Source organism: Sinocyclocheilus rhinocerous, unplaced genomic scaffold, assembly GCF_001515625.1.
Source record: "Sinocyclocheilus rhinocerous isolate Xijiao unplaced genomic scaffold, SAMN03320098_v1.1 scaffold1413, whole genome shotgun sequence".
In the NCBI taxonomy this organism is placed as follows: Eukaryota; Metazoa; Chordata; class Actinopteri; order Cypriniformes; family Cyprinidae; genus Sinocyclocheilus; species Sinocyclocheilus rhinocerous.
Genome location: NW_015639297.1, coordinates 729,936 through 753,695, shown reverse-complemented (window position 1 = coordinate 753,695; position 23,760 = coordinate 729,936). Strand labels below are relative to the sequence as shown.

The following is a 23,760-nucleotide window of genomic DNA, read 5'->3' as shown; positions in this document are numbered from 1 at the left end:
CTCTTTTAACTGTATTCTTTCCCTTTCATATGCCCTACAGTTAATCAGCACATGCTCTACCGTTTCTGGAAGTCCACAATGATAACATTGACCAGATTCACGTCTTCCTATCATCTGGAGTAGTTATTAAGAGTAGAGTGTCCAATTCTCAATCGAGATATAACTATCATCCCTTCTATTACCATAAGCAGTTCTTACATGTCTTACTTGTTTATTTATATTATACAAATGTCGCCCTTTGTTACCTTTATCCCATCTCTCTTGCCATATCTTTCTGACAGCTACTTTAATTAAACCTTTAATTTCAGATTTACTCAAGGGTATATGCATGTCAATATTTGTGTGCTTAAGAGCCTGTTTCACTATCTTGTCTACCTCCTCATTTCCTTCCACTCCAACGTGAGCAGGCATTAAACGAACCTTTGAAGTGAACGAAGTTCTTCTAGCACTGGACAGGACTGGACTGGACTCCCCCTCGGTCCATTCGCCGCGGGGCCCCCTCAAGCGCGGGCCTGGTGCGACCGCACCAGTTGCACCCCCCTAAGGACGGCCCTGTCGCTCATGAACAAGGCCGGCCGACTGAATTCGTCATATCAATACATCTCGTTCGTAACACAAAGGAGGCGGAGGAAGCATTATAAACAAAATAATTATTTATAGTGTATAATTATATTACATGACTGAAGACTCTTTCTATCTCTTGTGAACGTCATGTTTTCCTATCTCTCGTTAACGTCAGTTATTGATAAAATTAAGGAAAAAAATTATAGATCTGAACAGTTGTCCTGCATGGAGGAAACACCTATACTCTTATGCCGAGTTCACACTGCATGATTTTCAAACTCGGTGATAAGGAAATAACGCGAGAACCCGTGTGCGTCAGACCGGAGTTCTCCATCGAGACTGTAATTATTAAAAAATATATATATAGCCTGCAAATTTTCTGTGAGCTGATTTCCAGCTACAAGGAGAAAAAGAAAAACAGAAGGCAGGAGGGAGATGCAGTAAACGGGGATTGAGTGTTCTGAAAATAGAGCTGGAGGTAAATAATTTAGCAGTAGGCTAACTGTTATGCTGATGTTGTGGCTGGTCAGGCAAATGTTTGTGCTTGTTTCTGTATGATATAATTGTTCATATATCTATTAAAATACTGATATTCTGGTCTATAACTCCTCCCCGAACTTCCTGCCCTGTATCTTGGTCTCTCATTGGCTGTAGGTCATCGCCGATGTAGTTGTCAGTCAGAAATCATTGCACACAGCGATTGATTGTGAATCGCCGACAGCTCCAGATATTTAGCATGCCAAATATTTTGCAGTGTCGGCGATGTGTCGGCGATTCCCTCAGATCGCGCGTCTTTGATCATTCACACTCCGTGATTGTCCCTCTCATGAACGATCACCGATTTGCCTCCGATTTCGGGCATTTGTCGATTTCGCAAAACCTGTCGGCGAGTGATAAATCGGGCTAAAATCGTGCAGTGTGAACTCGGCATTAGTAACTATGTAGACAAGCATATTTTAATCAATTATAAAATAACACTTAAATGGACTGTTTTTCAAAGAATTAAACGATTCAAATAGACTCAATGTCGCCACCTACTGACGTAAGTGCATAAAGGGTTAATAAGCGGATCAGTGAATGAATCTTTTACTGAACGGATCCAAACGATTCGAGTCACTGGAATGAATCAAAACCTCCTCACTAGACTCACAGGAGTCAGTGAGACGTGCTCTCAAATCGTCAGACTGCCACTGCGTTTCATGCAGGCTAGCCTTGTCTGACACCTGTGGTGTTGTTTAGCTGTTGCATCCCTCCACATTTGGAAATGAATGTTTGATTTTTCATCATTTACTTCTTATCCAATCCTAATTTCTCAACGCATGTGCATGTCGTACTGAATGATGGACAACGGAAAGGTAACTTAACTTATGAATCTCGTTTCCAATACGCAGTGTTTTGTTGGTGTTCCGCGCCTAATTATACTATTGTTTATTCCGCGTGTTTCTTCAGCCTTTGTTGTTAAAGAATAATGATGTCTGTGTCAGTAATCTTTTTAGTACCTCTTAAAGAGTTTCATGCTACTTAAAAATAATAAGCATCTCCCTAGAAGTTGGGGCAACATATTTATTATTATTGTTATTATTGTATTTGTAACGCTGTGAAGATGACAATCAACAGTCTACATCTCTCTCCCTGTGTCCCCTCCCAGAGATTGATCACTGTTAAAAGGGCCTTTTGAAAGGCTCTTTAGGGCACAGATTAAAGTCCAGCATGATTTGTATTTTTTGTTGCTTTATTCTACAGAGACACACTACTGTGATGCTGGATTAATTCCGAGCAGTATTGCTTTTTTCTAATGCCATTTCACTTCATTACGAATATCAAAACAGCACTGAAATATTAGATCTAATAGCCATGAGGATGCATCTCCCCAGATTTGTGTTCAAATATATTTTTATGAAACCATTACCCTCAATCCTGAATATGTGGTTGCAGTCTCTGTACTGATGAAGTTTAAGCTGTTTAATTCTTAAATTATTTATTAAATTCTTATATTATTCTTATATTATAAATTCTTATATTATTATTTAAATAATTTATTTTTGCACAAACATTTCTGGATACTAAATGAAGAAGAGAACCTTAAGAATTTTGGGTATTCATGACTAGAAGCAAGAAGTACCATCATGGGATGCGGCACATCTATTGCCGTTGAGAACCAAACACCACCCTCAGAAACTGGTAAATATTTGTTCTTTATCCCTAATGCTTTAATGTGATTTGCAATATTGTTTAACCTCTTTTTCCTCTCCCCTTTGCAACAACCCTGGTTTCAAGAAGTTTGCATTACTTATTTATTGAAAAATATGGCAATGCTTGCGTTGCATTTAGTCCCCAGCCCTGTCTTTTTTTCCACCCGCAAGGTATTACTTAAATTATTCAATTTAATTTAATCACCTCTCACACAGATGGCTCCATCAAGCAGCCCAGCCCAGCTCTGAGTAAGGCACTTTCTTCAGCATCTGTCATGACTGTCTGTGTCTCATTCGTGGCTATAGAGAAGTACTAGATGGCATGAAAGCACCAATGTAGATTTGTTTACATACTTTTAAAACTACCATATTTTTTGAGGTAAACCTTTGAGTGTGATTTTTCTCTGTGCATTTAGAATAAATAAAATGGATGATCATGAGCAATTCTCCCATCCTTCTCGAGCACAGCTTATAATTTCTCTATGGATGTGTACTCTTGAGCAAAGCCTTGTCTCTAATGTCTGTGTTGTGTTCTTTCTCCTTAACTGCTCCTAGCACTTCTTTAATTAGCACCTGTGATATTGACCTCCTGAGACGAGGTGTATTTTTTAGAACAGTCTTTGCAATCAAGTGTTCTGGAAAAGATGCAAGTGTTCCTGTACCAAGAGCTGTATGTGCATTAAAGCATGATGTTAACATGATAACGTGAATCTGATGAGACAAATGAGAATCAACTGTAGCAACAGAACATCTCTGAAGGGTTGTGTTGGTACTGTCTTAAAATGCACTGTTTTTAATCTTTCATGTTTAATTTCTCTATATATGCACACATATTTCCCAGAAATTCTACATTTGCCATTTTGGCATTGTCTTTTGGCTCATTTGTTCTCAGAAATAATTTGTTAAACAAGTACAGTTTAACCATGAGTAGCAACCTCCTTTATACCAAAGCGCTCTCCCATGCCCTCATGGGATAGCAAAGTGTCCAATGGTTGCAGACTATCAGGGGATGGAGTAGGTCATGCCGGGTCTTGTTTAATGAATGCTGCATATTTAGATAGAGGCTGTGTCTGAAATCGCATACTAAGTAGGTACTTCTTTTGCATAAGTAAATAAATTGTGTCAGCTAAGAAAGTAAGTGTGTAGTATGAATGAAATATGGATGTACTACAGTCACTATGTTGTCATTGCCATGCGACCTACCAGCATCAGTTGCGTCGCTTCACTACCATTCACAAATTCGCTCCCGTGGCCTCATGGGATAGTTTTGCATTCTATGCATTGAAGTAATAAGTCATCTGGGTGTGTGAAGAGACATACTACTCTCTTCACACACTGTTTTTCCTCCTATTATCTAATAGGAAAGTATGCGATTACAGTTGCAGACATATTTCTGCTTTTTGCACACAAAGTAGGGAAGTATTCATATTTGGTGCATTGAAAAACCTCATTGCCTGCATTTCTCTTCCCAAATAGTTTTTGTCTCAAAACTGTGGTCACAAAAATATTGCTTCAAGGATTCTGTTTACACCAGCCACTTGCGTTCTTTGTGTGTTCTTAACGTATTTAGCCATGAAAGCTGCCATACTGATCCAGCGTTGGTACAGACGCTATGTTGCTCGCCTGGAGATGAGAAGACGCTATACGTGGAACATCTTTCAGTCCATTGAGTATGCAGGGGAACAGGACCAGCTACAGGTATAAAAGACACTTGCTTATTATGGCCAGTCCATACATAGAAAAAACAAACAAATATCCTACCCTACGCTTAATAAACTTGTAATGATATTAAAACTCAGATTTTCAGCATTCATTTTAATGCAAGTATACATCTTTTTAATTTTTATAGCTTTCCAGTTTCTTCAGTTTCATGTTGGACAACTTCACACAGATGAATGGACCAGGTAATAACTGTGTCCGATTAAAAGATGCAAAAGCTTCTTTAAGGAAAGTGTGTAATTTAATTGCACAAATAATTAACAATTTCAAACACTCCCATTTGTCATTGGTCAGACAAACTGATTAAACACACTATTGGTTAAGTCATGGTGGTTTGTCGGGCTATAGTAGTTTGATACAGCAAAATTTCATTTTCTTTAGTGATTTTGTTTTTTCATTATCTGAATTTGGCTGTCCCTAAGCACACCTTTGGAAAGCCCCTAGCTCATGTGATTTTTGCATCAAACGATCTCCCTCTGGAGTGTTGCACACCTATCCTTTTAGTGATTCCAAAAAATGCTATATGGGGAGACAGTTGCTTAGCAACCTTGGGAGATCCCATTTTGAGTGGTGGTAATGCGGAGAGAGCCAGAAATGCAGCAACCAGCCTCCACAGGCAGCTGTCCAAAGTGCAGAATTACAGAAGACAATTAGTCCCATCTTTAGTCAAGCAGAACAGCGGAAACTCAAATGAGATCACCAAGAACACAGTTGAAAAATCTAGAGAGAGACTGTGCATTGAATGTTTCTGAAGAATAATAACAGTAGTGAAAACAACATATTCAGTTGTTTTACCCAATAGTGAATGTCAATGTTGCTTTCACTATTTTATATTCTTCACATGGGGTTCTTTGCTCCGGCCTGTGATGACACTAAATTGGCTTTCCTCTGGGAAAACTGTTTAATCAGTTGCTATTGAGTGGGCCGCAAGTGCACATGACTGGTCTTGTCAGGTAATAATGATCTAGGGATTGGATGGTTTTCAGCTTCTTGTCTGTGTGGCTTCAGAATCTTTGCCTGATGGCAATTAGGAAGTATGTAATTATAGTATAGTAAAGTGTATCTTCATATTTATTATTGAAAGGTCTGCAGGCACAATATAGTGGAGCTTAATTGGGTGCCATGGGTTCTGAGCACTAAGGCTTATATTTTAATATTATATATATATATACTTTTTTTTTAAATTCTCATGCTCACCAAGACTGCATTTGTGTGATCATAAATGCAGTAAAAAAAAAAGTAAGATTATTATTAGAAAGTAAAAATTATTAAAATTAAAATAGTTTGTGTAAAATTAATATATGTGTATATAGTATATATGTGACCCTGGACCACAAAACCAGTCATAAGCAGCACAGGTATATTTGTGGCAATAGCCAACAATACATTGTATGGGTCAAAATTATCAATGATCAATTATCTATCTCAGCCAAATATGGTCAGATCCTGACAAACCATACTTCAATAGAAAGCTTATTTATTCAGCTTTCAGGTGATGTATAAATCTCAGTTTCAAAAAATGGAATATGTTAAAGCATAAATTATTCCTCTGGTGGCATAGTTAAATTTTCAGCAGTCAATATTGAAAACGGTTGTGCTTCATGTTTTTGTGAAAAGCATAATACTTTTTTTCAGGATTCTTTGATAAATAGAAGGATTCTTTGATAAATAGAAAGTTGAATAAACAAAACATTTATTTGAAATAGAAATTTCAAATTAAAAATGTCTTTACTGTCACTTTTGTTCAGTTTAAAGCATCCTTGATAAAAGTATCAGTTTCTAAAAAAAAAAAACTTACTGACCAACCTTTTGAACATTAGCACATCTGCAGATTTTTACTCAAAATCACAGAAAAGCCTTGAATATTGCCTGATTTTCGGTCAGACAGTAGAGCTCTTTATGTGAAACCAAATGGAGCTTAATAATGTTTGTTTATCGCTAGCAATCTAAAGAAGCAGGGAATGATGTCCAGTAGATATTGGCTAAATTATTCCTCTGGTGGCATAGTTAAATTTTCAGCAGTCAATATTGAAAACGGTTGTGCTTCTTCATGTTTTTGTGAAAAGCATAATACTTTTTTTCAGGATTCTTTGATAAATAGAAGGATTCTTTGATAAATAGAAAGTTGAATAAACAAAACATTTATTTGAAATAGAAATTTCAAATTAAAAATGTCTTTACTGTCACTTTTGTTCAGTTTAAAGCATCCTTGATAAAAGTATCAGTTTCTAAAAAAAAAAAAACTTACTGACCAACCTTTTGAACATTAGCACATCTGCAGATTTTTACTCAAAATCACAGAAAAGGCTTGAATATTGCCTGATTTTCGGTCAGACAGTAGAGCTCTTTATGTGAAACCAAATGGAGCTTAATAATGTTTGTTTATCGCTAGCAATCTAAAGAAGCAGGGAATGATGTCCAGTAGATATTGGCTAAATCAAGGAAAGAACAAATTATTTTGCATTTGCTCTCTCCCCAATACAAACATCTGTTCCTGAAATTCAAGTCTCTCTGCATAAATTTACGGAAAACACTGCAAATTTACATTTTCAAGAATGACACAATGGGTCAGCACTCCTCAAATCCCTGTGCAGGGCCAGACGCTATGCCGATTGAAGTATGCTACATTGTGTTATGGCACTGTGTGCTGGGTATTTTGATGGCCAATCAAAATAGGCCTTTCATAATAGACTCCAGGTTGAGAATTAATCATTTATTTAATAACTGAAAACTGAAACCGATATGCCTGTCCGCATGTATTCATGTTCCCGTGTGCTCATCATGCCACATGCCCAGTGCTGCCTAACAATAACACAAACCTTTTGATGTTCCAGAGTGTTTCCTAGTTCACATTTACAATTTTTTTTTTTTATCAGGCTGCTTTTTTTTGCTGATTATAGTAATAAATAGTTATCACATGATGATGGAGAAAAAAGGTTAACATTTTTATGACAGAGATTATGCATTTTCCATACCATGTCCCAACATCCATGCACCACAAAATTGGTTGCACTGATTCACACCAAGATATTCAAGTTGCATGTCACACTTGCTTTCTGTGATTCTTCTTTCATTCTTCCCACACACGAGTCACGACAGCAGCCGTGTTCTCTTTCCCCCAGACTTGATCTCTCACCTCCTGGACTCTGTGGTTGACCCGTTAATTGAGGAGGTCAGGCAGTTGAAGTACGAGCAGATTGTCGTGCCGGAATCGTACTGCGGTCCTCGTCTCTCCTTCCCACTGAGCGTGACTGATACCAATGCCCTACTCAGCGCCTTTAAAGAGGAGCAGGTACAACTCTATAAAACTTTCACTAATAGTCTGAACAATTATGAGCCTTCTGGCAAAAACCAAGATCATCTTGTACATTATTTATCTCTGTCTAGCAGACTTTAAACCATCTTCAAATTGTATTACACTACCGTTCAAATGTTTGGGGTTGGTCAGATTTTTTAAATGTGCTGCATTTATACAGTAAATATAGTAATATTGTATATTTTGTTACAATTTAAAATACTTAACTGTTTTGTATTTTAATACATTTAAAATGTAATTTATTCCTGCATGGAAAGGGTGAATTTTAAGCAGTCATTACTCCAGTCTTCAGTGTCACATGATCCTTCAGAGATCATTCTTAGATGCTGTTTTGTTGCTCAAGAAACATTTCTTTTTATTATCAATGTTGAAAATAGTTGTTCTTCTAAGGAATCTGTAATTAATTTTTAATCTTTTTAATCTTGTTACATTTTACTATCACTTTTGATTAATATAAAGCACCCTTGTTGAATAAAAATATATTATTTCAAAATAAATAAATGACCCCAAACTTTTGAACAGTAGCGTATATTTATAACCTTAATAGTTTTATAATATTTTCTGTAGTGCTGTCAAACGATTAATCGTGATTAATCGCATCCAAAATAAAAGTTCTTGTTTACATAATATATGTGTGTGTACTGTGTATATTTATGTATATATAAATACAAACACATGCATGTATATATTTATGAAAAATATGTTATGTTTATATATTAAATATATTTATATAAAATATAAGAATATAAATATAGAAATGTATGTATACATGTAAATATTTTCAAAATATATACTGTATGTGTGTGTATTTATATATATATAATAAATATACACAGTTAACATATATTATGTAAACAAAAACTTTTATTTTGGATGCGATTAATTGCAATTAATCGTTTGACAGCACTAATTTTTTGATAAACAGTATCAAAACATAAGCTTAACTAAAACTTTATCTCTTTTCTACAATTCTAGCCATTCTTCTATTCTATTGCTCTTTAATTTAGAAATAGCAAACAAAAAATGCAGTGACCTATAAATGCGTGACTCATTTTCAGACTCTTCACGGCAAATATGTGCTGCAGCTACTATATGAAACGAAGAAGTTCTTGAAACAGATGCCAAACGTCATATACCTGTCGACGTCCTATACCAAAGAGATAACTATATGTGGTGAGACACTATATATTTTATGAAAAAAATAATCCACCTCAGATTTGTTGCAAGTTGCAACAGTGCGTTTGAGATATGTTAAATATTTTTGATAGCTTGTATGGAAAACCAGTGATGCGGCATGGATGAATGAGTGCTTATTTATTTTGCACTTCATAAAGCACTTCAATGTACCTCAATGGGCTCCTCACAGCCAACCTGCACCATTTCATACTCAACAGCGTTCCTGATTCAATTAGTACAGAAAAGCATGCATGAATAACTGAATTCCCATCTTCGAATACTCTAAAAGAGATCGCGTTATACCATTTAAAGTGTTTATATTTTGCATATTTTCATCACAGATTCCAATATTTGATTTATATTCCCTGGAATGATAAACAGCTTTTATGTGCCGCCTTTCTCTTTCACACAGGCGATCTGCATGGTAGACTGGATGACTTACTGCTTATATTTTACAAGGTAAATGCAGATCGATTGTTTAGATGTAGACTATTATTTCGAGTAATTACATTTTAGCATATTGGTGCAGGGGTAATGTACCTAAGCAAATCCAGAGAATGAGTTCATTAAAGCCACTTGGGCATGACTTGTGACTTATTACACTCAAGATGTATTGCCTTATTGCCCAGAATGGTCTGCCCTCTGCGGAGAACCCCTACATATTCAATGGAGACTTTGTGGATCGAGGAAAGAAATCTACAGAGATTATCATCATTCTGTTTGCCTTCCTACTGCTGTACCCCGACCACATGCATCTGAACAGAGGCAACCATGAGGACCACATCATGAACCTCAGGTAACATGCTAAATCACCCATTCAGACTAATAATGAAGGCATGACTTTTAATAAAGCTATACAAAAATTATTCCATGCTCTGTGCATCCTAGTAGTCAAAAAAGGCTTTCTAGGCATGGTATACCACAAATAGGATGCACTCAAAAAGTTTTTTTTTTTTCAAACTGAATTTAAAAGTATGATTTATATTATTAGTGTGTAAGTTTTTGATGTTCTTGCAGATACGGATTCACAAAAGAAGTCATGCAGAAGTATAAGGTATATTTTTATATGTGCTTTTTTGTTTATTAATGTTTTGATTATAGGCAAGTTAAATATAGAGTTGCTAACTTTTTTCCAATTTCGTAACAATTTTTGTAAAAACATTGATTTGAAAATGTCATTAAAACTGCTGAAAAAGCCTTAAAACTCAAAATTACTTGAAATAAATAATCTACTTTTATAAAGAATATCTCTTTGGATTTGAGACTTTAGTTTTTGCAACTTTTCAGATCTTCTTTATGCACCAAGAGCTTGTAACACTCCAAAGAGAAAGGAAAAATTTTAATCGCATCATATGACCCCTTTAATAAAGGTTTAAAAAGGTTTACTGTCAAATATTAGACGTCACCGCCACTTACTGGACATGTAAAGAAATGCACATTAACTTCTACTGTGTTCTTAATAGACTCATGGCAGGGAAATCCTACAGCTTCTTCAGGATGTGTTCAGCCTGCTTCCTCTTGCAACTGTCATCGATAACAAAGTGCTTATAGTTCACGGTGGCATATCGGACAAAACTGATCTGGACTTTCTGAGCACTGTTGAAAGGCATAAAGTAGGTGTTTTTTTTAACTTCCGTGGATTTATATTCTTTCTTTTCACATAATACAATTATTTCAATTTTAAATTTATAATTCACATGCATTTGTTTATTTATTTGGCTTTCTGAGCACAGTTGTGAGACATAAAGTAGGTCTTTTATTTATAGGAGAAGCCTATTTTAGAAGCCTATTTATAGGCTTCTTACATAATAAAAATAATTTCAGTGTAAATATACAGTTCATGTTTGTTTAGGTAAGTAGCCATGTAAAAATCAGGATAATGTAAAAAGGATTATCCCTCACATTGCAGGTGAAGTCTGCTCTCAGGTTGCCCAAACGCAGCATTGATCATCTCAACGTCCGTGCCTGCAGTCGCAGCAGCAGCAGACACAGCGGAAGATCCAGACTGGACAGCCCTTGCTCCTCAGGCCGCACCAGTCGTGCTTCCCGCAGAAAGAAGAAGCACTTCACTAGGCAGGGGAGCTGCTCCTCATCTTCATCATTCTCATCCTCCTCATCATCCGTGTGCTCCCCCCGGATCTCGTCACGGAACACTCCACATCGACCTCCACCTTCCCCTAGTCTGCCAAGCCCCACCAAAATATAAAAAATATAAAATATAAAAACTCTTTAAATATACAAAACGTACTTACAGTATGTGAGTCTGAACAGCCGGCATTGTAGTCTACCAGGATCAGTAAAGAGCCCCCTGAGCCACCCAGAGAAGAACTGGAATGGCAGCAAGTGAGTTGAAACTGTTCCCAGAATGTGTGTTTTGTCGGTGAAATTGTGTGACAAATAACTTCTATCTTGGATGTGGAACTGTTCTGCCTTGGAACTCCATTTAGCTTAAACCTCCACAACACAATATGACTCACTTTATTGCAGGAGATGTGAGAATTTTGTACCAACTTACTGAACTTCCATAAAAAGGTGTTTATGAATTATAAAAGAGCATGGCACTCTGGGTTTTGTGCTTAGAAAGAATAAATCGACAACCACACATTTCTATGATATTCTTCAATATAAAATCTTCCAGTTTTTGTATTTTTGTGTTCTCATTTTAATTTTAGTTTGTGTTTTTTTGTCATATATATCTATCTATCTATCTATCTATATATATATATATATATATATATATGTGTGTGTGTGTGTGTGTAAATATATATTTAGCTTTAATTTACATTTTATTTCAACTTTATTTCAATTGATTTTTAATAGTTTTAGTTAGCAATAACAACACGGAGGTGAATATCTGATTACAGACACTAAATTTTGGGTTAACTATTCCTGTAAAACTGTGGCTCACAGTATAAATTACATTTCTGACCTGAAGCATTTTGCTGTCTTTATACCCGTTTCAGCCTTTGACTTTTAGTTAATGATTTTTAAAAAATAATAATAGCACTGATCTCTAGAAAACTTTTTAAAATCATTTAGTAGTTCCTAAACATTTAAAAATAGACAAATGACTGTAAAGGCCCGTTCACACCAAGGACAATAACTATAAAGATAATGATAAAGATATAGTTCTAAAAATCGTTCTGAATATTAAAGAATAGCAGAGTCCACACCACAACTATAATGATAAAGGCACAGAGAAACGATATCGTTGGAATCACTTTCATAACTATTTTTTTCAGCTGATGAACGATAAAAACATTGACACCCAATCAGAATCAATCCTGCTGTCACGAGCTTGAGAATTTAAAGCGGCAGACGAGCGTGCGCTTAGAATAAACAGACGATATCGTTCGCTGGTGTGGACGCTAATATCGTTATCTTTATAGTTATTTTTATAGTTATCGTTCTTGGTGTGAACGGTACTTAACAGTGATGGAAAGTATAAGAAGATGCTTGTCAATTATGTGTTATTTCACATTGTCATAATTTGTCTGATACAGGTTGTTGATATCCTGTGGAGTGACCCTAAAAATCTAAACGGCTGCGGTCCGAACTCTTTTCGCGGTGGAGGCTGTTACTTTGGGCCAGACGTGACGCAGGCGCTGCTGCAGAAACACGGCCTCTGTCTGCTCATCAGATCACATGAATGTAAACAGGAGGGCTATGAGCTCTGCCACAACGGACAGGTGAACACAGGAGTTTTGATCCATGCAAAGCATGATCCATTCTGTCAAATTTCAGCTTTTCTCATAAAAATCTAATTAGAGGTGTCTTACCAGTTTTGATTTTATGGGGTCTGTAAACTTGTATATCTTTAACAACAGCATTATTTCAGGAATTGTTCTCTTTTATTTAAGGTTATCACTATTTTCTCTGCATCTAACTACTACGAAGAAGGCAGTAACCGCGGGGCGTACATCAAACTGGGGCCTGAATTGGTCCCACGCTTCTTCCAGTATCAAGTTAGTCGAAGCACCAGAAAACTCACACTCCATCAAAGGTACACTTGTTACGCCTTCAATAACAAATAGGTGTTAAGTATATGGAACTGTGTGACTGGTTACATATATATGTGGAAGTTCTCATGCATCCATATTAATTTGTTTGTTTGTGTGTGTTTCAGGGTTCGTGTAGCAGAAGGTTCAGCACTCAGGGCTCTGAAAGAGCAGCTGTATGCTCACCGCTCTGAGCTAATGGCTGTCTTTCAACAGTATGACATAGACAACACAGGTTATATTATATTATGTTATATTATATTATGCACTTGCAGGTAATTGGAAGGTTAAACTAAAATGGCTCTTCTCTCCATTTCTTGCAGGTCGCATCTCCACTAGCGAGTGGGCACAGGTGGTGGAGTCTGTGCTGCGATTGGATCTGCCATGGAGAACCCTGCGCCCACGCCTGGCCCGTCTTAGTGCAGATGGCAATGTAGAGTATGAATCCTGCTTTGAGGACATCAGCCCTGGAGAACCCATCCCTCCGGTCACTATCTTAATCTATGTTTATGTTATGTAAGGATGGGTTGTATGACCAAAATCCTATATCATAAATTATATGAGTAATTTTGTATTACATTAACGTTATACATATCACTTTGACACTTTATAATAATTTCAGCAGGGAATTTGGAAAATGGTTTATATGTTAATAGTCGTGTGGTAATGCTTATATTTGGATAATGAAGTGAATTATTTACAAAGTAATGAACCATTGTTAAACAGCTGATATGAAAAAATTTGGTTGCCAATTTTTAACCACATATATGTTATACTGCCCAGCTTTAGCAGACATTTTGACTTTTATTTTGAAAATATAGTACCTCACAATTCAGTCTCAGTTTTTGAAATTAACCTTTTTTTTTTAGGTAACACCAAACTTGGCTGAAACTCTTTATAGATATAGAACTGACCTAGAGATAATATTTAACATCATCGATAAGGACCATTCAGGTTAGTGTCAATGCTTTCCTGATTGTTCAATGAGATTAATGCTGGTTATTATATGGTGATCATAACCCACCTGTTTACCTTCACATAGGTCAGATCTCCATTGAGGAGTTCCGTCAGACTTGGAAGCTCTTCAGTTCCCATTTGGGGGTTGCTGTGAATGACCAGACGATAGACGACATGGCTCGAAGCATAGACTTTAACAAAGACGGCAGCATTGATTTTAATGAGTTCCTGGAGGCTTTCAGGGTGGTGCATAAACTGGATGTCAAAGAGCAGCAGCAGGGTTGATTCTGGATGAGCAGATTACAGAAAAGGCAGATTTACAAATCATTTTTGGCACTTCATCTTTATTTTTTAACATCTTATGGACACAGAAGTTATTCATTTTCATTTTCCAGGATTCACATTTTTCATAAAGGTAAGAGTTTTCAGTCTTCCTGCCCTTTGTGATAAAAAAGTTCAAATATACTGAAAAATGCACAGTTTAAATACAGTCACAGCTATTTTGTAGCACTGTAATTCACAAGTTGAGTATAATTGTTCAGCAGTACATAACCCTATAATTAAGACTTCACTTTGAGTCATGAGTCATTTTTGTTGTAGATATTTCTCTGATATTAACTGCTCTGTTTTCATCTTGTATGTGGTTTACAATGTACCGTCTTTTATTATCAAACCTAAAATGTCAATTTATGCCCTCACCAGACATGATGTGTTTCATAAAGTCAAGGGGTAGAAATAAATAAAGATTAATTTCAAAGGGTGGTCAGTTTTCTCTCAATATATAAATGCCATAAATATAATCGCATTTATTATCTTTACACATTTAGTGTTTAGTATACAGTGTTTAGTTTGGCAAACAAAATCAGTGTTATCATTTACAAATAAAATATTAGTAGTATAATAATAATACTAAAATAATGGTGGTTAAGGATATCCCCTTCACAATGTAAAGCGTTTTGAATGTCTAGAAAAGCGCTATATAAATGTAACAAATTATTATTATAACACTGGTCTGCATTCACACAAGTAACAAAGAGTATTGGCTTTTATGCAGTGGTTTTAACTGAAGTCATCTGAGCTGACTTGCTGTTGCTCCCCTTAACAAGAAAAAAACACACTGTCTGTTTATATGTTTTCATCCTGTTTTGAAGATGAGTGTTCAAGATGTTTTAAACTCCTGTTATTCTGTTTTGTGTCTCCTCCCCTTTTCTCTCCCTTCCCCTTCTCTCATGTCTTATCTTTTTACCCAATCACTTCAAGACTCCTCTCTCTAGTGCTCAGTTTGCCTGAGTGATCTTCATTTACAGTCTGACACTCTTAAGGTTTTCGGCAGCCTCTTTTTTTACGGTGGAATTTGCTCAATCATGCTAGGTTGGAGAGGTGCACTGCTGTGTGTATTTTTGTCTCAGCTCTGGATGCAAACTCCAGGTACAGTATCATGAAAATTAATATTATCACATTAAGCCATAGGTAAATCATTGAAGCACTTTTTTTCAGACTTTCAGTCTGCCCTTGATTAACAATTTTAGAGGTTGTGATTTAGTTTGATCTGTGTGCAAGCATATGATGATTTCTGATGGTTTTCACTTAGGCATTGCTGATAAAGTCTGCAGTGGCTTTGGACACTTAGAAAATGGGCGTATGTTTTTCCGTTATGGAGGATTGTATGTTACCTTCACCTGTAATCCAGGATTCCGGATCCACGGTTACCGTACTAGCAGCTGTGTATCTGGACAGTGGGCCAGAGACCCACCGCTGTGTGTGGGTTAGTAAATATTCACAAAGTTTGTAAATATACACACATTCTGTATTGTGAAATTTGGCCATGAAGTAGATGAATCTCTCTGAGATTTGTCAAGCGAAAAAGCTTGTTTAAAATAAACTGCAGTAGTTAAAATTCTGTTTTATAGGTTCTCTAATGTAATGCTGATACTTACAGCCATACCATAAGTTGTTTTGTACCCCAGCATCAGGATGCCCCAGCCCTGGTGATCTCCTGCATGGAAGTACTGTGGTTTCTAAAGACAGATCTCTGGCCGCCTTCAGCTGTGACACTGGATTCAGTTTGTTTGGATCTGCGCTTCTCTTCTGCAAGGGGAAAAGCTGGAACGGCACTAAGCCTGTCTGCAAAGGTATGTCATCTGAATCAAGCGTAAATGCCAAAACTGTTTGATCTATTAACATATACCATTTTTCGCCTTATTGTTTTTACATCACTGCTACAATTACTTCCTGTAAAATTCACCATCTGTTTGCTTTGGCTCCTTCATGTTCCTCCTTACGGTTTGTTTCTTGGTTCTTACAGTGGCTGATATCATGAGTGTTCTTCATCTGAATCAAGACTCTTTACATGGTCCTGTCTCAGCACAGGGCCATGATGTTCCTACAAGCCTAAAAGTTCGCTTACATAGCCATTTAAACACCGCTTCCAAGGATGCTTTTTTAAAAACAGTGTTGCTTGGGGTCCCTCACATCAGACTTGACTTTACAGACCTCAAGCAGAAAAATATTAGGAAACCAGTAGAGAAGAAGCCCTCAAAGATTCTATTGTTTGACAAAACACGAGACAGTGGAAAGGCTGGGCCAATCAACAACCTTGAAAACTTCAAGGATCCAATCAGGAACTCTGTGACGGTGGCGTCTGCGAATGTCAACACGATCTCATTAGCCAGTTCTTTTCTTGAATCTTCATTTTTGAGCACCACACCAACAAGCTTCGTCCCTCCAGCAATGGCCACTCAACAAGTAAATTTCATGGATCAAACATTTACTGAAGCACCATACAGAAGAAACAAAAAAGGTTATCAGTCCACGCTTGGTACAGACAAACTATTTCAAAGAGCCTCAGTCATTTCAGCTGCTAAGACTTTACCAGAATACAGTAAAAATAATTCACACTGGATATCAACTACACCTGCACCAAACCTCAACACATTAGGCACAGATGACCATCTACAGTCAGAGACTTTCATCAAAGTAGACACCACTGAGAGTTTTGCACCTTCAACTACAAGCTATCCTGGTTTTATGGTGTCTAAACATGACTCTGTTTCCTTTGCACTTGATCCGTGGTCTACTGCTCCATCTACCTCCAGAGGACTCTTTGAACAAAGACCAGACCTTACTGAGACATCACCGCCACCAGATACCACTGGATATATATCATCAGGTGAGGAGGTCTTGACGACGGCCACCCAGCTCGTGTCTGGCCTGCATCTGAAGGCTCCAACAGACGTCCACAACTCAGCTGACATTACTGATGATCAAGTAAATGAAAAAAGCAATCAGAGTGACCCCAAACAAACACTTGATCCTTTAGCGTGGAAAGATCTTCCAAGATTTTCAAGGATACGTCGTCCAGTGTGTCCCTACCCTCCGTTTCCTTCTCATGGAACGTTCTACTTTCGGTCGATAAAGAATCCTGGCCCGCTTCAGTATAAGCATTATATTCAGTATGCATGTTACCCTGGATACACATTGACCAATGGTGACGTCTACAGCTATTGTCAACACAATGGACAATGGAGTGGCCAAACACCTCTCTGCTTAGGTGAGATATGTGACACATATTGGATCTAAATATGTAGAGAGTAAATTTTTCCAGAAAATAATCTAGAGCTTTTAATGTGAACTGTGCAATCACAAGATTCTTATTTGAAACTGCAGCATGTTATATAGTGCACAAAACATCAGTTTATTCATTTATCTATGAAAGCACATTTCCTCCACATAAGAAAAAAAAACATGCTTTCGTAAATCTTTATTATGACAAAAAGTCAAAACTATGAAATAAAAATATATTTAAAAAAATTTTTTTTTTACTTAAGTCATAACTGTGAGATGAAAAGTATTAATTTAGGCAAATCTAAATAATTATGACTTTAGCTTATAAATTTGATTTTTTTTTGTCAGTTTCGACTTCATTATTCTGATTTACAATTTTTTGTCTTTTTGTCGTAGTTATGACTGTCATGTCATAATTATGACTTAGTACCTCATTTTTTACTTTTTATGTGATAATTATGATTTATAAAAGCATGATTTTTTTTTCTTATGTGGCAGAAATGGGCTTACAGATACAGTGGTGTGAAAAAGTTTTTGCACCCTTCCTGTTTTTTTTAATTGTTTGCATATTTGTCACACTTAAAAGATTCAGATCATCAAACAAATTTTAATATTACACAAAGATAACCTGAGTAAATACAAACTGCAGTTTTGAAATTATGATTTCATTTATTAAGGGAAAAAAGCTGTCCAAACCTGCCTGGCACTACGTGAAAAAGTAATTGCCCCCTAAATCTAATAACTGGTTGTGCCACCCTTTGCAGCAACAATTGCAATCAAGCATTTGCGATAACTGGCAAGGAGTCTTTTACATCGTTGTGGAGGAATTTTGGCCCACTCTTCTTTGCAGAATTGTTTTCATTCAGCCACATTGGAGGGTTTTTGAGCATGAATGGACTGTTTAAGGTCATGCCACAGCATCTCAATCGGATTTAAGTCTGGACTTTGACTTGGCCATTCCAAAACCTTAATTTTGTTTTTCTTGAGCCATTCAAAGGTGGACTTGCTGGTGTGTTTTGGATCATTGTCCTGCTGCATAAACCAAGTGCGCTTGAGCTTGAGGTCACAAACTGACGGCCGGACATTCTCCTTCAGGATTTTCTGATAGAGAGCAGAATTCATGGTTCCATCAATTATGGCAAGTCATCCAGGTCCTGAAGCTGCAAAGCAGCCCCAGACCATCACACTACCACCACCATGTTTGACTGTTGGTATGATGTTCTTTTTATGAAATGCTGTGTTGGTTTTACGCCAGATGTAACGGGACACACACCTTCCAAAAAGTTCAACTTTTGTCTCATCAGTCCACAGAATATTTGCCCAAAAGTCTTGGGGATAAACAAGATATTTTTTGGCAAATGTGAGACCAGCCTTTTTGTTCTTTTTGGTCAGCAATGGCTTTTGCCTTGGAACTCTCCCATGGATGCCATTTTTGCCCAGTCTCTTTCTTATTGTTGAATCATGAACACTGACCTTAATTGAGGCAAGTGAGGCCTGCAGTTCTTTAGATGTTGTTCTGGGTTCTTTTATGACCTCCTGGATGAGTCGTCGTTGCGCTCTTGGAGTAATTTTGGTAGGCCGGCCACTCCTGGGAAGGTTCACCACTGTTCCAAGCTTTCTCCATTTGTGGATAATGGCTCTGACTGTGGTTCGCTGGAGTCCCAAAGCCTTAGAAATGGCTTCATAACCCTTTCCAGGCTGATACATGTCAACTATTTTGTTTCTCATCTGTTCTTGAATTTCTTTAGATTGCGGCATGATGTGTTGCTCTTTAAGCATGCTTCACTTTGTCAGACAGGTTCTATTTAAGTGATTTCTTGATTCAACAGGTCTGGCAGTAATCAGGCCTGCGTGTGGCTAGTGAAATTTAACTCAGCTTTCTAAAATAATGTGGTTAATCACAGTTCTTTCATGATTTAAGAGGAGGGGCAAATAATTTTTCACGTAGGGCCAGGTAGGTTTGGAAAGCTTTTTTCCCTTAATAAATGAAATCATAATTTCAAAACTGCAGTTTGTATTTACTCAGGTTATCTTTGTGTAATATTAAAATTTGTTTGATGATCTGAATCTTTTAAGTGTGACAAATATGCAAAAAATAAAAAAAACAGGAAGGGGGCAAAAACCTTTTCACGGCACTGTAATTATCAGATACTTGTAACTAAAGAATCAAATCAGGTCATAATCAGTTTATCCTAAGGAGACAGAAGAGAGAATGCTTTATTTATTTAAGAAAGGGTTCATTAATAAGTTTGAATCAAGTGCTCAGAGATTAAAATTGCTGGGAAGATTCATTTTTCATAATCCTGTTTAGGTGTTTTTATTGTATCAGTATTTTAGTATACTGACTCTTTCCTGTCACCACCCTCCAATCTTATATGTCTAGATATTTGACATCTGAGTAATATCCTGCTCATCACTTCTCTAAGCAGGTGACAGGCAGAACTGATCACTAGAGCTGTTCACAGAGGGCCTCAGGATGGCTTCAAACGTAATCAGTCACATCTGGGAATATGTGTTTATACAGATGGACATTACTGTTTTGAACTCGGGTGTTCTGCTAAACCCATTATCTTATTTCAAAAATGCACGTAAAAATATCTTAATGAATCAAATTCAGTTTACCATTGTGTTTAGTGGGCTATTTTTGTTAAGCAAAAAGTACATTTAAAAATCATTTAGTTGTCAAAAGTGTTTCCTGTCCACACACGGTAAATTCATTAACCCGGAGAATCTGTAAGTCACTGCAGATGTGGGATTTCACTCTCAGCAGGGAACAAATCCTGTCCTGTTCTCTAAACCTAAACCATACCATGTAAATTAAATTATATTATTTGAAAGGGACCACTTAGTCTGTCACGTTCTGTTTCACAAGCAATTAAAAACATACTTTCTTTGTTGGATCTTATAAATTCCTCATAATATGTTTCTTTTAACTGCAGAGCTAACTCCTTGCTCCTTAAACAATGGAGGATGTTCGCAGATCTGTCATGTCAATAAACAGAATCGCGCTCAGTGTCTTTGTAAACCAGGATTTCTTCTTCTGGAGGATCAGCACACCTGTAGAGGTGAGATAGGAACCACATGCACATGTAATCTTGTTATATACCATATCATAGCCACTGTGATACGACCACGGAATAGAATTCTTTAGACATACAGACTCCAGTGATTATAGGCTTTCCACTTTAGGAATGGCGGCTTTCTCTTTTTCCGTCATGATGTGGTCCTGACACTAGGTTAACAGCTTGTTTATGTATCCTTGACCTGAGTGTCATAGATTTATGGCTTTGGTTACAAACCAGCTGTGGTGTGTCGATTCAGCCCTGAATGTCTGCAAGACTTAACATTACCCTCTGGTGTCACTCCAGGGCTTTCTTGACCTATATCAGCAAATGGCTGTTATATGAGAGCTCAAAGACAAGGTACGGCACGTGTGTGAGGTTCACATGGTGTTTTAAGAGTTAAGAGTTATCCATCATATAAGGAAGAAAAAACGGTATACACTCTTAAAATTAAGGTTTCCAAAAGGGTTCCTCGATTTTTCCTCCAACCTCTCCAGGTTTCAAATAGTTCTAAAAAGAACCATTTTTTCTTAGTGTGAAGAATATTTTGATAATCTGAAGAACCTTTTTTCCACTATAAAATGTGATCTCATAAGTGGACAATGCTACAGTAAATACAAGTGTAAGCAAGGTTCAAAACATTTTGTTAACCAATAGCTGTACAACTTTATTTATAGATTTGGATGAATGTGTGGAGGAGTTGCACCTGTGCCAGCAGGTCTGTCAAAATACCTTGGGCTCGTACAGGTGCAATTGCAGTCCAGGGTTTCAGCTCTCTTCAGACGGGACATCCTGCTCTGGTGAGTGAATCAGTGTTTGGTGTGTGCTGATGCACTGCCAATGACAAAAATCATTCTTAAAAGGATAGTTCACTCAAAAAGGAAAATTCTGTCATTAATTACTCACCCTCATGTTGTTCCAAACCCCTAAGACCTTTGTTTATCTTTGGAACACAAATTAAGATATATTTAATGAAATCTGAGAGCTTTCTGGCCCTGCATAGACAGCAATGCAACTACCACGTTCAAGGCCCAGAAAGGTAGTGTGGACATCGTTAAAATAGTCCATGTGACATTTTGTGTGCAAAGAAAACTAAAATAACGACTTTATTGTTTTCTTTGCACACAAAAAGTATTAAAATTACGGTTTAACCACTGATGTCACATGGACTGTTTTAACAATGTCCTTACTGCCTTTCTGTGACTTGAAAGTATCAGTTGCATTGCTGTCTGCAGGGTCAGAAAGCTCTCGGATTTCATCAAAAATATCTTAATTTGTGTTCCGAAGATGAACGACGGTCTTACGAGTTTGGAACGAAATAAGGGTGAATTCTGATTACAAACTTCAACCCCATGGTCTTGATGTAGTTAATGTTAATATTTCTGCAGATGTGAATGAGTGTGAACATGTTGGTAGTGCTCTCTGTGTATTTGGCTGCATTAATACGCCAGGCAGTTTCCAGTGCTTGTGTCCTGTAGGGTACCAACTGGACAGCAACAATAGGCATTGCAAAGGTCAGTCATCTACATTATCTTAATTTAATTTGTCCTAACATACCTGTAGAATAAAGCAGGTGCTGTATGTCATAATAGGGTCAAAAAGGCATATTTGCAATGGTTTTTATTACACCTGCTTTACTATATGTAGACTAATAGCAGAAAAAATTACTTTTTCTTATACCACAAAATTTGTTTTTGCATCACCATTTTCTACTGTTTTTTGATCTTGTTAGAAACCCCAAATGAATAGATGATTTCAATGCTAATGAACATTGAGATTAGTGTATTTTTTTTATTCTAAAAGGTGCATTTGTGGTTTGGTTTTAGACATTAATGAGTGTGAGGAGACCGCTGTCCTCCAGCAGAAGTGGTTGCACAGGTGTGAGTGGAAGTGTGTAAATCTGCCAGGTACATACAGATGTGTCTGTCCTCGTGGATACAGACTGCACCCTAATGGACACCAGTGTGAAGGTCAGCCCACAAACATACAAATCTTACATGCATGCATATGCACATACCAAAACTCTGTGTGGATATTACTTGAAAGATGAATTGTTGCTCATAAGAGTTCTTCCTTCTTGTATTTGTCAGACGTTAATGAGAATGTGAACTGAAGAACACCAACTGTTCTCACCTCTGCATCAACCACAGAGGCGGCTACAAATGTGCCTGTCCAGAAACACACCGAATATCCCCAAATAACCTAAAAAACTGTCAGCCGGTAGACAAACACACTAGCTCCTCACACTGACTGATTTATCTATTTTTTTTTGTATATTAATTTAACTATCTTTTGCAAAATATTTTGTATTTATGCACCTACAGTTATGTGCGTATAAGCTCTGATGATGATGACGAGGTATCTATAATTATAAAATTCAGCTTTGTTACTGCTCTTGACTCTCACCTTGTCCATTCGTCTTGATGCAATGGCACCACCTTGTGGTCACACTAAACATGTCCTGAAAAGTGTGTGTGTGTTTGTGTACTTGTTTATGCTACATTGTGGGGACCAAATGTCTCCAGAAGGATAGTAAAACCTGAAATTTTTGACATTTTCTGCAGTCCCCACGAGGGAAAAAATGATTAAAAATAGTAAATGATGTTTATCTGAAAGTGTAACAATGCAAACAGGTTTTCTGTACTGGGTAGGTTTAGGGTAAGGGGATAGAAAATATCGTTTGGTTAGCATAAAAGTAATAGAAGTCTATGGAAAGTCCCCACAATTCACAGAAACAAACATGCGTGTGTGTGTATATGTAAACAAAAGCTTGTATTTTGGATTAGATTAATCACAATTAATCGTTTGACAGCACTTGACTTTAAATATATTTCTGTCAATGACAATGGGATTATTTAGCTGTTATTTAGCTTGAATGTTTTCAGAATTTTTGATGACAGTGCAGGTCATTGTGTCACTTGCACAGCAGTATATTAGCCAGTCACTATGGCTACATTCACACATTCCGTGTTTGAGGGCCAACTTTCTGCAAAAAGTTTTGAGCCTGATTGAGATCCTGAGCACTGGAGCCATCTGGTTGATATTGACAAAGGTGAACATCTCATTTATACTCATACATGATACTGCATGTAGGAACAGCTACACTAGGAATACAAAAAATAGATCTGTATAGGCTCTGAGACTACTGCCACTCTAAATCAGCTGATTTGGTCAATATACATTTGTTAGAATGTAGAATTTGTTAGAATTCT

The 23,760-nt window shown here is 36.9% G+C and overlaps 2 protein-coding genes across 3 annotated transcripts; both read left to right on the top strand.

Moving 5' to 3' along the window:
• The first annotated feature begins 1,776 nt into the window (after positions 1-1,776).
• On the top strand, positions 1,777-14,318 carry ppef1 (protein phosphatase, EF-hand calcium binding domain 1). Its single transcript, XM_016566747.1, is given in 18 exon segments — positions 1,777-1,919; positions 2,638-2,745; positions 4,327-4,454; positions 4,606-4,660; positions 7,598-7,767; positions 8,850-8,964; positions 9,380-9,426; positions 9,597-9,763; positions 9,985-10,021; positions 10,431-10,580; positions 10,877-11,147; positions 11,222-11,310; positions 12,471-12,656; positions 12,828-12,970; positions 13,094-13,200; positions 13,289-13,452; positions 13,835-13,919; positions 14,008-14,318. Coding segments are annotated over 17 exon segments (2,169 nt in total). The 5' UTR covers positions 1,777-1,919; positions 2,638-2,690; the 3' UTR covers positions 14,208-14,318.
• A 528-nt stretch (positions 14,319-14,846) lies between these two features.
• Positions 14,847-22,897, top strand: LOC107751128 (uncharacterized). 2 transcript variants are annotated; one of them, XM_016566742.1, is made up of 9 exons: positions 14,847-15,350; positions 15,514-15,687; positions 15,890-16,054; positions 16,228-17,472; positions 20,426-20,551; positions 21,226-21,348; positions 21,937-22,062; positions 22,375-22,518; positions 22,650-22,897. In XM_016566742.1, exons 1-9 carry the CDS (start codon positions 15,287-15,289, stop codon positions 22,796-22,798), a joined length of 2,316 nt encoding a protein of 771 aa, XP_016422228.1. In that variant the 5' UTR covers positions 14,847-15,286; the 3' UTR covers positions 22,799-22,897. The 2 variants fall into 2 exon arrangements, with proteins under 2 accessions (XP_016422228.1, XP_016422226.1); XM_016566740.1 differs by having other exon boundaries at positions 22,639-22,739.
• Positions 22,898-23,760: the final 863 nt, after the last annotated feature.